The 15,542-nt window shown below is 44.3% G+C and overlaps 1 protein-coding gene across 1 annotated transcript in view; it reads left to right on the forward strand.

The window, feature by feature from the left end:
* The window catches only part of SLC12A5 (solute carrier family 12 member 5), an 814,812-nt gene that overhangs the window by 634,265 nt on the left and 165,005 nt on the right, over positions 1–15,542 (forward strand). The window contains exon 12 of the mRNA XM_086932544.1: positions 6,319–6,493. Within this exon, the coding sequence (XP_086788670.1) occupies positions 6,319–6,493 (175 nt within the window). The remainder of the gene's footprint in view (positions 1–6,318; positions 6,494–15,542) is intronic.

Consider the following 15,542-nt stretch of genomic DNA (forward strand, 5'->3'; position numbering starts at 1 on the left):
TGCAGTCCATAAAATAACTTCCCCAGTGGGCTTTTTGTTGCTCAGTTTATGATTAAAGTTTTGAATCCAAATCCCTTCTTGGCTTCATATCAGCCAAGAGTGCTGCAGTGGCTGGTCAATACACAACACTCACTGTTGAAAGTTTCTGTCCCGGTATCAGCGTTTGAGTTTTCTGCCGCCGCGGGTCCGCCTCACAGCGGCGGGTCACCGTAGTTAATTAAAATATGCCTATACATGCCTATATATACTTACATGTTCATATGTTGGTCTTCCATATTTTGTCCATGATATTCTGATAGCACAATATTTAACTATACAGAATGTGCAAGTTAAAAATTGTGAGTGTGTAGCATCTGTCTAAAGAATTGGAATCTGGATTCAACACAAATGTCTATTTGCTCACAAATTGGGATTTCCTCACTAATCAGAATGAGGGTTAACTCAGTGGAGGGATGCTCGAATATGTTCCTTTTACTCCTTCCATCACTGACAACTAGGTACAGTAGTGGGTGCCAAACTATAAGATTTGCAATAATCTTGTTGCTATGTATGGGATAAAGTATCCTCTGCCGTACATTATAAGGATATTGCAAGTCCACAAGGAGTATCATGGCCACATAAACGAACGAGATCAGAGGCCGATTTCCGTTATACAGTTATGGATCTCCGAGGTGACTTGCAATATCCTTATGATGTTTGCAGGGGGTATTTTAGCCCTTATAGTGCATGGTCACACAATCACCTTTCCCAGAAACCACTTAAATCCTTGATGCATAGCACTTTCATATGAATGAGAGAACATGTTTGCAAACATGAGTAAAAATAGAATCACTATTGAAAAATTAAACACATTAAAAAAGTTGTTAGCGAGTTGTTGAAAAATAAATTAGAAGCAGTTGAATAGAAGTCATTAAAAAAAGGCAACGTAGAAAGATGCAGGAGGATCCTCACTTTTCTGTAATTTCTCAAGGAGTGCAAAAAATAAACATGTTGCCATACATTTCTACTTTCTGTGTGGCACGTAGAGTTAAAAAAGAAACAGAGCAGAAGAATGAAAAGCAACCTTTCATTTTCGTTGCTTTAAACAGTAAACATCCTTTAGGGTGCAGCCTGAATCACGCTGTACCTTCACAGTGCCTGCAATATAACGAACACATCTTTAGCATGCATTCCTTTAGCACGCAAGTCGTAACAATTCACCTTCTCCTTTATTAAAACATCCCAGACAGGTCATGCCTCATTTTCTTCAGGCATGCTGGCCATCTCACAATGGATGAGCAACAACTTTCTACAACTGAACGCCGGCAAGACGGGAATCATGCTTTTCGGAGAAGCTTTGCTTCTATGGGCGCCAAACTGGTGGCCCAAAGAGTTGGGTACTGTTCCTGCCCCAAAAACGGCAGCAAAAAATTTAGGGATTCGTCTCGACCAGACTCTAACAATGAAAGAACATGTTACCCATACGGTTGGTGCATGCTTTCATGTGCTGGGCATGATGAGAAGAGCTTTACCCTATCTCCCGGACTCCCTACGAAAGACTCTTATACAAGCCCTGGTACTGAGTAAACGAGATTATTGCAATGCTCTACTGATCGCAGCTAACGAATCTGCCTTAAATCGGTACAAAACACTGCATCACGCCTAGTTACAAACACACCCTACAGGTCAGCCTCACTCCCCTCCTACAACAACTACACTGATTACCTGTACGGAAACGGGTGAAGTTTAAGATTTGCTGCCTGACACATAAGACAAAATGGGGAAACGGACCCTCCTATCAGACGGAAAGGCTTCATCAATACATTCCCCAAGGGACCTGCGATCTCGGTTGAAATCCCTGCTCAAAATCCCAAGGATCAAAAAGACACTAACAGGAGGTAAAGCCTATTCGTACAAGGCACCTTTAATATGGAATCAGCTCCCTTTGACCCTACGACAATGTCTTGATTACCTGAAATTCAGAAGGGCTCTGAAAACCGCCCTTTTTTAGCATAGCATATCGTCTCAACTTCTTATGCAAATTCGCTAGCGCCGAGATACCCCGCTGGGGGTGATTCACGCGCTATATAAGCTTATACACATAAACAAACATAAACAAACAACGACTTTCTCTCGGGGGCGCATTGATCGAATGGTAGTGGATTAAAGTCCAACACCTTCCCCACTGTTGCTCAGACTGGAGTTGGAATAGTAAATTAAACTATTCCAAAAATCCAGCGCCCCACCCCCCAAGGCAAGTGGTTAAAACGACTTGCTTGTTGAACGAATTTGTGGTAAAGACCCATTCGTTCTAATGACAGCTTTATGAAGGCATGCATTCTACACGCATGCAGAATACCGTCATACATTCGCTTTAAACAGCTGCTCTATGTCCTGGCTTGCCTTTCACCTCCATTGCTGCCTCTGACATCAGGCATTGTGACATCAGAACTCAACTGTAATAAGTGATTACAGTTGACTTTCTGACGTCTTTCATTTAGAATCTGTAACTGGGAGCACCAGAAGTCGTCAATTATAAAGAAAGTAGAGGCAGGCTTATGTACGTGCACTGCAGAATCCCACTTTTTATAATCAAATTATAAAGGTAAATAGTGATGTTATCAGTAAAAAATAAATGGAAGAGCAAATCTGATTGAAAGTAAAACTTAACACTGTAATGCAAGTTACTCAAAATCCATTGTACATTACAGAATGGCATTAAGCACAATTGAAACATTGGAATGTTGAGAGCTCCATTGAAGACAATAAAGTGGCTTAGGGCTAATAATGACTGGTATAGGCCTTATGTTTCAACAGTTCTGTTTGTCTTTGTGTTTCTCCATTTTCATTTAGAAAATTCTGCCCTCAGTGGGTGGAACAGTAAATAGCATCATTCTCTTGCTTGGGGCTGTAGACTCGCGCCCTCTGTATAGGGCCTCACCTGCGGCTTAACCCAATAACTCAGGAAGGGTGTACATCAAAACATCATTAGTGTCTGACAGAAATATCATGTTCTAAATATTGCTTGAAAAAATATTGCCCCATTATGTACAGATGTTGTATTATTAGCTCCACCACGGCAATATTTTAGCAAACTGTATATAGGATGTGATAATTCTATCAAAGTAAATTTTGATTATGCTATTCTAGTTCCATACGTCACGTAGAGGGGCATTAACAGATGGTATAGACCCCAGAATCAACCTATAGTTCTATATTTTGACATTGTAATGTTGGGAGCTCCATTGAAGACAATTGAGTGGCAAGGGCCAATAAGAGCTGGAATAGACCTTCTACTCCAACATTCCAATGTTATTCCTGTTTCACAACATTTAGTTTTCATTCTAGCCTGAGTGATTGGAAGGTTCCAATAGCATTATACATCGTCTGCTGCAGTCTATACTAGCAATAAAAGGACCTCTCCTTTGTCATAGATGCTCTCCTGCAGTTGTGTCTTGAGCATCTGAATAGCCGAAGCAATGTGTTTTAAGGCTCTTTACCTCAGTAGGACAGCAAACTTTAATGACAGGCTTCAATTAAAACTGGGTTCCGAATGATGCAAGAAACAGGTTGATTAGTGAGAACTTGAAGATGGCCTTAATGGATTTCAGTTCCTGCTTGAAACAAGCATTTGCAATGCAATGGTCTCGGCATCATTAAAGGTAGAGCTATTGGCATTGCTCATGACATTTTTTTTCTTTAAATCAAAAATAAAACTCTGCCCTCACCACTCTGCACTCACCACTCTGCACTCACCACCACTCTGCACTCACCACCACTCTGCAGTCACCACCACTCTGCACTCACCACCACTCTGCACTCACCACCACTCTGCACTCACCACCACTCTGCACTCACCACCACTCTGCACTCTGCACTCACCACTCTGCACTCACCACTCTGCACTCACCACTCTGCACTCACCACTCTGCACTCACCACCACTCTGCACTCACCACCACTCTGCACTCACCACTCTGCACTCACCACTCTGCACCACTCACCACTCTGCACCACTCACCACTCTGCACCACTCACCACTCTGCTGCACTCACCACTCTGCTGCACTCACCACTCTGCACTCACCACTCTGCACTCACCACTCTGCCCTCACCACTCTGCCCTCACCACTCTGCCCTCACCACTCTGCCCTCACCACTCTGCACTCACCACCACTCTGCACTTACCACTCTGCACTCACCACTCTGCACTCACCACTCACCACTCTGCACTCACCACTCACCACTCTGCACTCACCACTCTGCACTCACCACTCTGCCCTCACCACTCTGCCCTCACCACTCTGCCCTCACCACTCTGCCCTCACCACTCTGCCCTCACCACTCTGCACTCACCACCACTCTGCACTCACCACCACTCTGCACTCACCACCACTCTGCACTCACCACCACTCTGCCCTCACCACTCTGCACTCACCACTCTGCACTCACCACTCTGCACTCACCACCACTCTGCACTCACCACCACTCTGCACTCACCACCACTCTGCACTCACCACCACTCTGCTCTGCACTCACCACCACTCTGCACTCACCACCACTCTGCACTCACCACTCTGCACTCACCACTCTGCACTCACCACTCTGCACTCACCACTCTGAACGGTTTTAGGGAAATCGCAGGTAAACGTACAGGACGGCATGCGTGTAAGAACAACTTGAGTTTGAAACTTATAGCCAGATTTTCAGATGTCGTTTCTTCAAAGCGCTACAAATGCAGGGAGATTAGCGACCGAATGGGTCTGCCATGGTTGACACAATTTGGTGAAGTGTGGACGTTTTGCTTGAATTGATGTTTCGCATCTTAACCTACTCATCCCATTTTTTCGTGAGCCCCAACGACCCCTCCCCAGATCTATTTCCATGCCTGCCAAAAAGAAAAAGTTTAGGGTACATTGGGATGAGCACGCTACTTAACTGTATGCAAACAGAATTGGTTTCAAAAGCTATCCCCGGCCGTCGTGTCCTCAGAAGGCTGCTTGCCCGGGCAGTTCTTCCTCGGTACATTATATCGTAATAAGGGAAAACGGGGTTCCAATTATCTAATTTCACGGCTAGGGGGCCCCCGCGCTACAAGTTAGTGCTAATACAGTAATCTGCCTGAGAGAGAATCATAGTAGGGGGGGAAAGTGAAAAACAAAAAGACAAAAAAAAGGAAATAATGGCAGAGAAACGCCTGCTCCAGAAACTGCTGACAAGCTGGTCTACGTTTTAAGTGAAACAAGAACTTTGTTTGATTGACCCTGTGTGCTTTTAGGTCACACTCGGGTATATAGTATTTTGCTTTATTATGGAATTCGGACTTTGGAACTGGGGGGTCGTTTCACATCCCAGCGCATATTGGGCGACAGTCGGCATATTGCTCAGCTCGGTGTAAAACTGTGTAGCGCACAGAAACCCGCCACTGACCCCCCTTCGCAGCGCTGCCTCTACCTATCCCCTGCCTCGTTCACTGCAGAGCTCTTGTTTACTGACCTCCGCTTCTTTCGAAAGGGGGCTGCCGCTTGCACCCGTCGCATCTTGGCCTCTGTCACCCCTCACGATTTCATTGAACTCGCGGCCGCCCCGGAAGTCAGGCACGGTCGCCTGTGACGGGGGCGGGGCCACGTTCACGCCGGAAGAGGAGGCAGGCGGAGTCGTAGCGTCTCGCGGCCCGGGGCTCCTGTGAGCGGTGTAGAGCCCCGGGGCCGCGCCAGCAGGAGGTTGGGCGCCGCGTGCTGAGGTAAGGTAAGTTCCAAACGGCTGGAGCGCGATTGGTGCACTTGTGTGTGTGTATGCTCGTGTGTGTGTGTGTATGTATGTGTGCGACTGTGACGGCGGGGGAGGGGGAGGGGGGCCCTCGGTGCACTTGTGTGTGTGCGCGCGTGTGTGTATGAGTCAGGGGTGGTGTCTCTGTATGTATGTATGTATGTGCGTGCGTGCATGGGCGCGTGTGTGTGTGTATGCGCATGCGTGTGTGGTGCTTGCGCTTCCCAGGAGACAGCGCCTGGCCACAGCGCGCGTTCCAGTTACAAATCGCCTGGAAGGATGCGCGTGGCCAGGACTGTCTCCTGGGACTGCTACTCGCTGACATAAGATCTCGGCGGAGACGCGCTTACGCGCGTCTTTTAGCCGAGACCTAAAAATAAAGAAAGGCATTTTTATATCACTGCTACCAAAAAAATAAAGCATAATATCTGGGAGGAATTATTTCTGTCCTGTTTCTTATTTATTAGTTAACACGAAGGTTCGAAACCCGACATTGCCATGTTCTGCCTAAGACTATTGCTTTGCCCATAAGTGCTGTTTCTCCCTTAAATGATATTTCTCTTTGACTGCAGGTTCGGAGAGGCCGTGAATGGGAATCTTGTGGTGGGCACCCTGGCCTGGCCTTCTCCATGGGTGATCGTGTTTGGGTCTTTCTTCTCCACCTGTGGAGCCGGTCTGCAGAGTCTCACCGGAGCGCCACGTCTCCTACAGGCCATAGCCCGTGATGGGATTGTACCATTCCTCCGGGTAAGTCATTTACGTAGGTGGGCCCTTTGGTGTAGCTCCATTCTCAGGGTGAGTCGGTCATATAGATCCATCTTTTGAGATCACATCATTCCGCTAGTACGTCACTGACTTAAGTGAATCTTCCAGGACTGATCCATTTCTCTGGGTGTGTTATTTGAATTAGTGAGCCCTCCTGAATCCTGCCATTTCTTTAAGTAAGACATTAATGACTAATCTACAATCATGCCAATCTTCCAGGTAATCCATTCAAGTGTTCCATCTTTGCTGACACCATTCCTAGGTTAAGTGGTTGTTCTAAGTAATTTTTTAACAAACCATTCATCTTGGTAATTGGCTGATGTGAGTTGTCTTTGGTCATGCCATGTCTCTCAGTGTGGGCCAGATGTAGGCATTTACCGATTCGAAAATACCAAATTTTACCGATTCGGTATTTTCGAATCGGTAAACGCTATGTAGCAAATCATTCTGTAAAAATTACTGAATCGTTAAGATTCGGTATTTACAGAATCAGTATTTACCGATTCGGTAATTGCCATTCATTCCTATGGGCCTGAATGTCAATTACTGAATCGGTAAATACTGATTCGGTAAAAGGGGGAAAACATTGAAGGGTGGCAGGGTGTCACTTTGACACCCTGTTGCACCCCTCAATTGTGTATGGGTGCACTTGTTGCAGACATACATGCCCTAAGGGCATGTATGTCTGCAACATGGCACTGAAGCAATTTGCATAAAATTGCTTTTCAGGGTGTTTTCGTTATTTACCACCAACTTGTAGTTGGTGGTAAATAACGAATCCTAACATGGGATAAACACGCATTTAAGTGCTCCCTACATTATGAATTAGGTCATTTACCGAATCGGTATTTAAGAAATCGGTAATTCACCGATTCCTTAAATTACTGATTCGGTAAATTACCTAATCGTTCATTTAGAAAAACCTATTACCGGTCGGTAACGTCGAAATTCGTTAATTTCGGCCATTACCGACCGGTAATAGCCTTCCTACATCTGGCCCCAAATGTTTTGTGTGAGAGGTCTTCAAGAACACTATTGTTCTGATAAGTGATTGCTACGAGTAGTTTTCGATCAGCTTCTTTTCGTGGTGGTGGTCGTTTTGCGTTGCCCTCGATCGTACCATTCCTCTGGGTATGTTTTTCACAAGGGTGGGTCCTCTGGTACCCTGCCATGTCTCAATGCAAGTCAATAATGTCGGTAAGTTCTCTACAATCACAATATTCCTACTAATGACTGTGAATGTGAATTATCTTCGAATACACCCTTCCACAGGGAAACTCATTGATTAAAGTTGTGTTTATTCATGTAATTTCTCTGGGAAAGTCCTCTAGAATAGGGCAAACATTATTACGTGTAAGAATGCCACTGTGGGATTGAATTGTTCCCTCTGGATACATTTGTAACAATTATAAGTCCACCTATATGAAAGCAAAATCAAACATGTCTGTCCAGCAGGATCAGGGCAGCTGATTCTCCTCTGTCGAGTAGGGTGCGGATGTCATCTGTTGCGGTGATCAGGGCTGGCTTGGTGCTGTGACATACAGAGTCTGACTTCAGACCGCCTCAAATTAATGTCAGCTCTACTCCCATCTGAAACCACAGACAACACAGCACTCAGCTCTTTTACACAGACGTGTATCAAGTTACTCCTGTAAAATAATAGGATTTTGTAGAAAAGGCAAAGATTTTGTGTATCATTTTCAAACCACCATGTTGTGCACAAGTTAAATTTTCTCTGTGAGATACACTGATCCCGGGGGAAAATATATTCATTGACCACCCATGTTTGAAATCAGGTACTGTTATATTTCTTCATTTTTCGTAGACCAGATGACCAAGGTATGCAAGTAGGGACAGGTAAATTCTTTTGTCTGTATAAACCAGGGTTTGAAATCAAGGCCATTAAAATTCTACATTGTGCACAATGGCAGATGACCCAGGTTTGAAATCAGGGGTGGTTAAAATTCTTCATTGTGCATAGACCAAATAACCAAAGTTTAAAATCTGGGACGATCTTACCTGGATTCTTAACTTTTTCCTAGGTCCCTGCAAAGTGATTGCTCTGGCATCAACTCTCAGCATTTTTTTTTACCCTTGTTGGTCAAGCACTTATCGGGGCCTTTATTGGGAAAATGCATCTTTTTCACATTTGGAACAGGTATAAGTGCCGTACTGATTTACATTTCGCCTAGAGGGCTTGGTCGGACTAGCCTATAGGGCAATGAAGCAGTGCTTGATGGTGTGGTCTCCAATGGTGTCAGGGACGGTTTCTTAGCATTTTGTGGGACCGTTTTATGGCCAGGTGGGCTGGTTTTTACTGTTGATTTCTATGATATTTCCACAAACATTGCCTGCACAAACACAAAAGGATGCAGTCTCCCATACCTTTCAAAATACTCATACATTGTGTCTTTACAAGTTCAATGCTGGCCTAATTTGCAAACATAGGTTCACTACCGGGACCACTTTTATGCTGGTGCCCGGGCCTATTTTCTGTCCCAGTCCAACCCTGCTACAGTGCAGAGTACCACTAGCGGGTGTGAGCACACCTTACAGTAGGTGGTCACTTAAACAGAGTGACACCAAAAGAGGGGGGTTTCCTTTCTGTGGTTATTAGATAATGTTTGTACAATAAATCAGACCAATAGAGTAAGACCACTGTTGCGGGACAAGTTTTACAGTATCCTCAAAAACACATACCTTTAGACCAAAAGATGTATCAAAAATTGTCACATTTATTTAAAAAGAAGAAAAAACAAGCATTGGTATTCAAAGATTCAAACAGTTTCATGTAAACAGCAAAATACATACATATACTTATTCTTCCTAATATTACAGTATAAAATATTTTTAAAAAAACAGAGTTGTCGACGCGTTTCGGTGCTTATTCGGGTCGAACACCTTCCTCAGGACTTATGGTTAAAAACTTCATAAATTTTTAAAGCATTTTCAATTTGCTATACCAGTCTTGATCCTGGAGTGAAATATTCCTTTAGTTTATATGTTCACCTCTGCTTGACCATCTGGAGGATTTGATATTGATGTGCAGAATTTAAACTATTAGGTGGAGACTTCTCCGCGCGCCTTCTTTATGTGTATATAGGTCGCCTCGAAATGTTCTGGAACCTTCTTATAAATTGATTCCAATTTTTGGTTGGTTCGGGCGAGCTTTTCACCTCGATTAAGATCCTAGCACGCGATCCAGCCTGGTCTCCCCGGTCTCCTCTGGAAACGCGTCGACAACTCTGTTTTTAAAAAAATATTTTATACTGTAATATTAGGAAGAATAAGTATATATATGTATTTTGCTGTTTACATGAAACTGTTTGAATCTTTGAATACCAATGCTTGTTTTTTCTTCTTTTTAAATAAATGTGACAATTTTTGATACATCTTTTGGTCTAAAGGTATGTGTTTTTGAGGATACTGTAAAACTTGTCCCGCAACAGTGGTCTTACTCTATTGGTCTGATTTATTGTACAAACATTATCTAATAACCACAGAAAGGAAACCCCCCTCTTTTGGTGTCACTATTTCCCAGTCCTTTCTGGGTTGTTTCGGGAAAACTCTCTCCTGTTTTTCACGTCACTTAAACAGAGCCTTAAATAGACATAAAGAAGTGTAGATGCTTGCTATCCACGATTAGTGCCCATTTACTACTGATAATTATTGGAACTATAACACTACAGGTATTGCACCAGTTCTGAGAAGTACTGGTCCTCTACCAATACAAGTATTGTACTGGTGCTGAGAAGTGCTGCTATTTTGCTTATACAAATATTGCACCAGTGCTGAAAAGTGCTAGTACTCTACCAATACAAATATTGCACTAGTGCTGAGAAGTGCTGGTCCTCTACCAATACAAATATTGCACTAGTGCTGAGAAGTGCTGGTCCTCTACCTGTACAAGTAAATGCAAATGTGTGTGTCTTGTAAAGCGCACTGCTACCCGGAGGTGTCCTGGCGCTATAGACCGCTGGGGAACCCATCCTGGCTTTCCCTGTGAGACGTTCCCTCCTGGGTATCTCCAAGGTGAAACCAGGCATCCCCGGCGTTTGTGGGGGCCGTTGTGGAGATGAGGCAAGCTAATGCCCAGAGTTGCCGAGTGTGATCCCTGGTTAGAGTAGGCACCGAGGCGAGAATTATCGAGTCCGCTGACCCTGGTTCACGACCCTGCCACGTCGTCGGGGATTGAACCCTGGTCCCGGGCCGTCCTCTGCTTATGGGTCTGCCACCTCTAACCAGTGAGCCACACCACTCCACAAGTATTGTATTGGTGCTGAGAAGTGCTGGTCCTCTACTAATACAAATATTGCACCAGTGCTGAGAAGTGCTGGTACTCTACCTATACATGTATTATACTGGTGCTGAGAAGTGCTGGTCTTCTACCAATACAAGTATTGCACTAGTGGTGAGAAGTGCTGGAACTCTACCTTTACTAGTATTGTGCTAGTGCTGAGAAGTGCTGGTCCTCTACCAATACATGTATTTGACTAGTGCTGAGAAGTGCTGGTCCTCTACCAAAACAAGTATTGTACTAGTGCTGCGAGAGAAGTGTTGGTCCTCTACCTATACAAGTTTGGTACTGGTGCTGAGAAGTGCTGATATTTTGCCAATTCAAATATTGCACCAGTGCTGAGAAGTGCTGGTCCTCTACCAATACAAATATTGCATTAGTGCTGAGAAGTGCTGGTCCTCTACCTGTACAAGTAAATGCAAATGTGCGTGTCTTGTAAAGCGCACTGCTACCCGGAGGTGTCCTGGCGCTATAGACCGCTGGGGAACCCATCCTGGCTTTCCCTGTGAGACGTTCCCTCCTGGGTATTTCCAAGGTGAAACCAGGCATCCCCGGCGTTTGTGGGGGCCGTTGTGGAGATGAGGCAAGCTAATGCCCAGAGTTGCCGAGTGTGATCCCTGGTTACAGTAGGCACCGAGGCGAGAATTATCGAGTCCGCTGACCCTGGTTCACGACCCTGCCACGTCGTCGGGGATTGAACCCTGGTCCCGGGCCGTCCTCTGCTTATGGGTCTGCCACCTCTAACCAGTGAGCCACACCACTCCACAAGTATTGTATTGGTGCTGAGAAGTGCTGGTCCTCTACTAATACAAATATTGCACCAGTGCTGAGAAGTGCTGGTACTCTACCAATACATGTATTACACTGGTGCTGAGAAGTGCTGGTCTTCTACCAATACAAGTATTGCACTAGTGGTGAGAACTGCTGGAACTCTACCTTTACTAGTATTGTGCTAGTGCTGAGAAGTGCTGGTCCTCTACCAATACATGTATTTGACTAGTGCTGAGAAGTGCTGGTCCTCTACCAAAACAAGAATTGTACTAGTGCTGCGAGAGAAGTGTTGGTCCTCTACCTATACAAGTTTGGTACTGGTGCTGAGAAGTGCTGATATTTTGCCAATTCAAATATTGCACCAGTGCTGAGAAGTGCTGGTCCTCTACGAACACAAGTATTGTATTGGCCCTGAGAAGTGCCGGTCATCTACCAATACAAGTATTTTTCTGGTGCTGAGAAGGGCTGGTAATCTACCTGTAGATGTATTGCACTAGTACTGAAAAGTGCTGGTACTCACCAAAACATGTATTGTACTGGTGCTGAGTAGTGCTGGTTCTCTACCAATACAGATATTGTACTGGTGTAGAGAAGTGCTGGTGTCCTACCACTACAAGTATTGTACTGGTTTTGAGATGTGTTGGTTATTAAGCAATACAAGTTTTGTACTGGTGCTGAGAAGTGCTGGTTCTCTAACAATGCAAACATTGCACCAGTGCTGAGAAGTGCTGGTTCTATAACAATGAAAACATTGCAACAGTGCTGAGTTGTGCTGGTTCTCTAACAATGCACACCTTGCACCAGTGCTCAGAAGCCCTGCTACTTTACCAATGCAAATATTGTGCCGGTGCTGAGAAGTGCTGGTTCTCTACCAATACAAGTAATGTACTGGTGCTGAGAAGCTCTGGTTCTCTACGAATAAAAGTAATACACCAGTGCTGAGAAGAACTGACACTCTACCAATACAAATATTGCACTAGTGCTGAGAAGTGCTGGTCCTCTACCAACACAAGTATTGTATTGGTGCTTAAAAGTGCTGGTCTTCTACCAACACAAGTATTGTATTGGTGCTGAGAAGTGCTGGAACTCTACCAATACAAGTATTGTACTGGTGCTGATAAGTGCTGGTACTCTACCGATAGATGTATTACACCAGTGCTGAGAAGTGCTGGTACTCTACCAAGACAAATATTGCACTAGTGCTGAGAAGTGCTGGTCTTTTACCAATACAAGTATTGTACTGGTACTGAGAAGTTTGGGTCCTCTGCCAATTCAAGTATTGTACGAGCTCTTGGAAGGGCTGGTTCTGTACCAGTACAGTGTTGGTACTATACCAATACAAGTATCACACAAGTGCTGAGAAGTGCTGGTACTCTACCAATACAAGTATTGTACCGGTGCAGAGAATTGCTGGTATTCTACCAATACAAATATTGCACTAGTGCTGAGAAGTGCTGATACTCTACCAATACAAGTATTGCACCAGTGCTGACAAGTGTTGGTTCTCTACCAGTACAAGTACTGTACTGGTACTGAGAAGTGCTAGTACTCTACCAATGCAAGTGTTGTACTGGTGTGAGTTGAGAAGTTTGGCTAATCTCCCAATACAAGTATTGCACTAGTGCTTAGAAGTGCTGGTACTCTATCAGTACAAGTATTGTACTGGTACTTAGAAGTGCTGGTACTCTACCAAAACAAGTATTGTGCGTGTGCTGAGAAGCGCTGGTACTCTACCTATACTAGTATTGTACCAGTGCTGAGAAGTGCTGGTACTCTACCTATACTAATATTGTACCAGTGCTGAGAAGTGCTGGTCCTTCACCAATACATGCATTGCACCAGTGCTGAGAAATGCTGGTCTTCTACCAATACAAGTATTGCACTAGGGGTGAGAAGTGCTGGAACTCTACCTATACTAGTATTGTGCTAGTGCTGAGAAGTGCTTGTCCTCTACCAATACATGTATTTGACTAGTGCTGAGAAGTGCTGGTCCTCTACCAAAACAAGTATTGTACTAGTGCTGAGAAGTGTTGGTCCTCTACCTTTACAAGTTTTGTACTGGTGCTGAGAAGTGCTGGTATTTTGCCAATACAAATATTGCACCAGTGCTGAGAAGTGCTGGTCCCCTACGAACACAAGTATTGTATTGGTGCTGAGAAGTTCTGGTCATCTACCAATACAAGTATTTGACTGGTGCTGAGAAGTGCTGGTAATCTACCTGTAGATATATTGGACAAGTACTGAAAAGTGCTGGTACTCACCAAACATGTATTGTACTGGTGCTGAGAAGTGCTGGTTCTCTACCAATACAGGTATTGTACTGGTACCGAGAAGTGCTGGTACCCTACCACTACAAGTATTGTACTGGTGTTGAGATGTGTTGATTATCAAGCAATACACGTTTTGTACTGGTGCTGAGAAGTGCTGGTTCTCTAACAATGCAAACATTGCACCAGTGCTGAGAAGTGCTGGTTCTATAACAATGCAAACATTGCACCAGTGCTGAGAAGTGCTGGTTCTATAACAATGAAAACATTGCACCAGTGCTGAGATGTGCTGGTTCTCTAACAATTGAAACCTTGCACCAGTGCTCAGAAGTGCTGCTACTTTACCAATGCAAGTATTGTGCCGGTGCTGAGAAGTGCTGGTTCTCTACCTATACAAGTAATGTACTGGTGCTGAGAAGCTCTGGTTCGCTATGAATAAGAGTAATACACCAGTGCTGAGAAGAGCTGACACTCTACCAATACAAATATTGCACTAGTGCTGAGAATTGCTTGTCCTCTACCAAACAAGTATTGTATTGGTGCTGAGAAGTGCTGGTCTTCTACCAACACAAGTATTGAATTGGTGCTAAGAAGTGCTGGAACTCTACCAATACAAGTATTGTACTGGTGCTGCTAAGTGCTGGTACTCTACCTATATATGTATTGCACCAGTGCTGAGAAGTGCTGGTACTCTACCAAGACAAATATTGCCCTAGTGCTGAGAATTGCTGGTTCTCTACCAATACAAGTAGTGTACTGGTACTGAGAAGTTTGGGTCCTCCACCAATACATGTATTGTACGAGCTCTAAGAAGTGCTGGTTCTGTACCAGTACAGTGTTGGTACTATACCAATACAAGTATCACACAAGTGCTGAGAAGTGCTGGTACCATACCAATACAAGTATTGTACCGGTGCAGAGAATTGCTGGTATTCTACCAATACAAATATTGCACTAGTGCTGAGAAGTGCTGACACTCTACCAATACAAGTATTGCACCAGTGCTGACAAGTGCTGGTTCTCTACCAGTACAAGTACTGTACTGGTACTGAGAAGTGCTAGTACTCTACCAATGCAAGTGTTGTACTGGTGTGAGTTGAGAAGTTTGGCTAATCTCCCAATACAAGTATTGCACTAGTGCTTAGAAGTGCTGGTACTCTATCAGTACAAGTATTGCACTGGTACTTAGAAGTGCTGGTACTCTACCAAAACAAGTATTGTGCGTGTGCTGAGAAGCGCTGGTACTCTACCTATACTAGTATTGTACCGGTGCAGAGAATTGCTGGTATTCTACCAATACAAATATTGCACTAGTGCTGAGAAGTGCTGACACTCTACCAATACAAGTATTGCACCAGTGCTGACAAGTGCTGGTTCTCTACCAGTACAAGTACTGTACTGGTACTGAGAAGTGCTAGTACTCTACCAATACAAGTGTTGTACTGGTGTGAGTTGAGAAGTTTGGCTAATCTCCCAATACAAGTATTGCACTAGTGCTTAGAAGTGCTGGTACTCTATCAGTACAAGTATTGTACTGGTACTTAGAAGTGCTGGTACTCTACCAAAACAAGTATTGTGCGTGTGCTGAGAAGCGCTGGTACTCTACCTATACTAGTATTGTACCGGTGCAGAGAATTGCTGGTATTCTACCAATACAAATATTGCACTAGTGCTGAGAAGTGCTGACACTCTACCA

Source organism: Lissotriton vulgaris, chromosome 7, assembly GCF_964263255.1.
Source record: "Lissotriton vulgaris chromosome 7, aLisVul1.2, whole genome shotgun sequence".
In the NCBI taxonomy this organism is placed as follows: Eukaryota; Metazoa; Chordata; class Amphibia; order Caudata; family Salamandridae; genus Lissotriton; species Lissotriton vulgaris.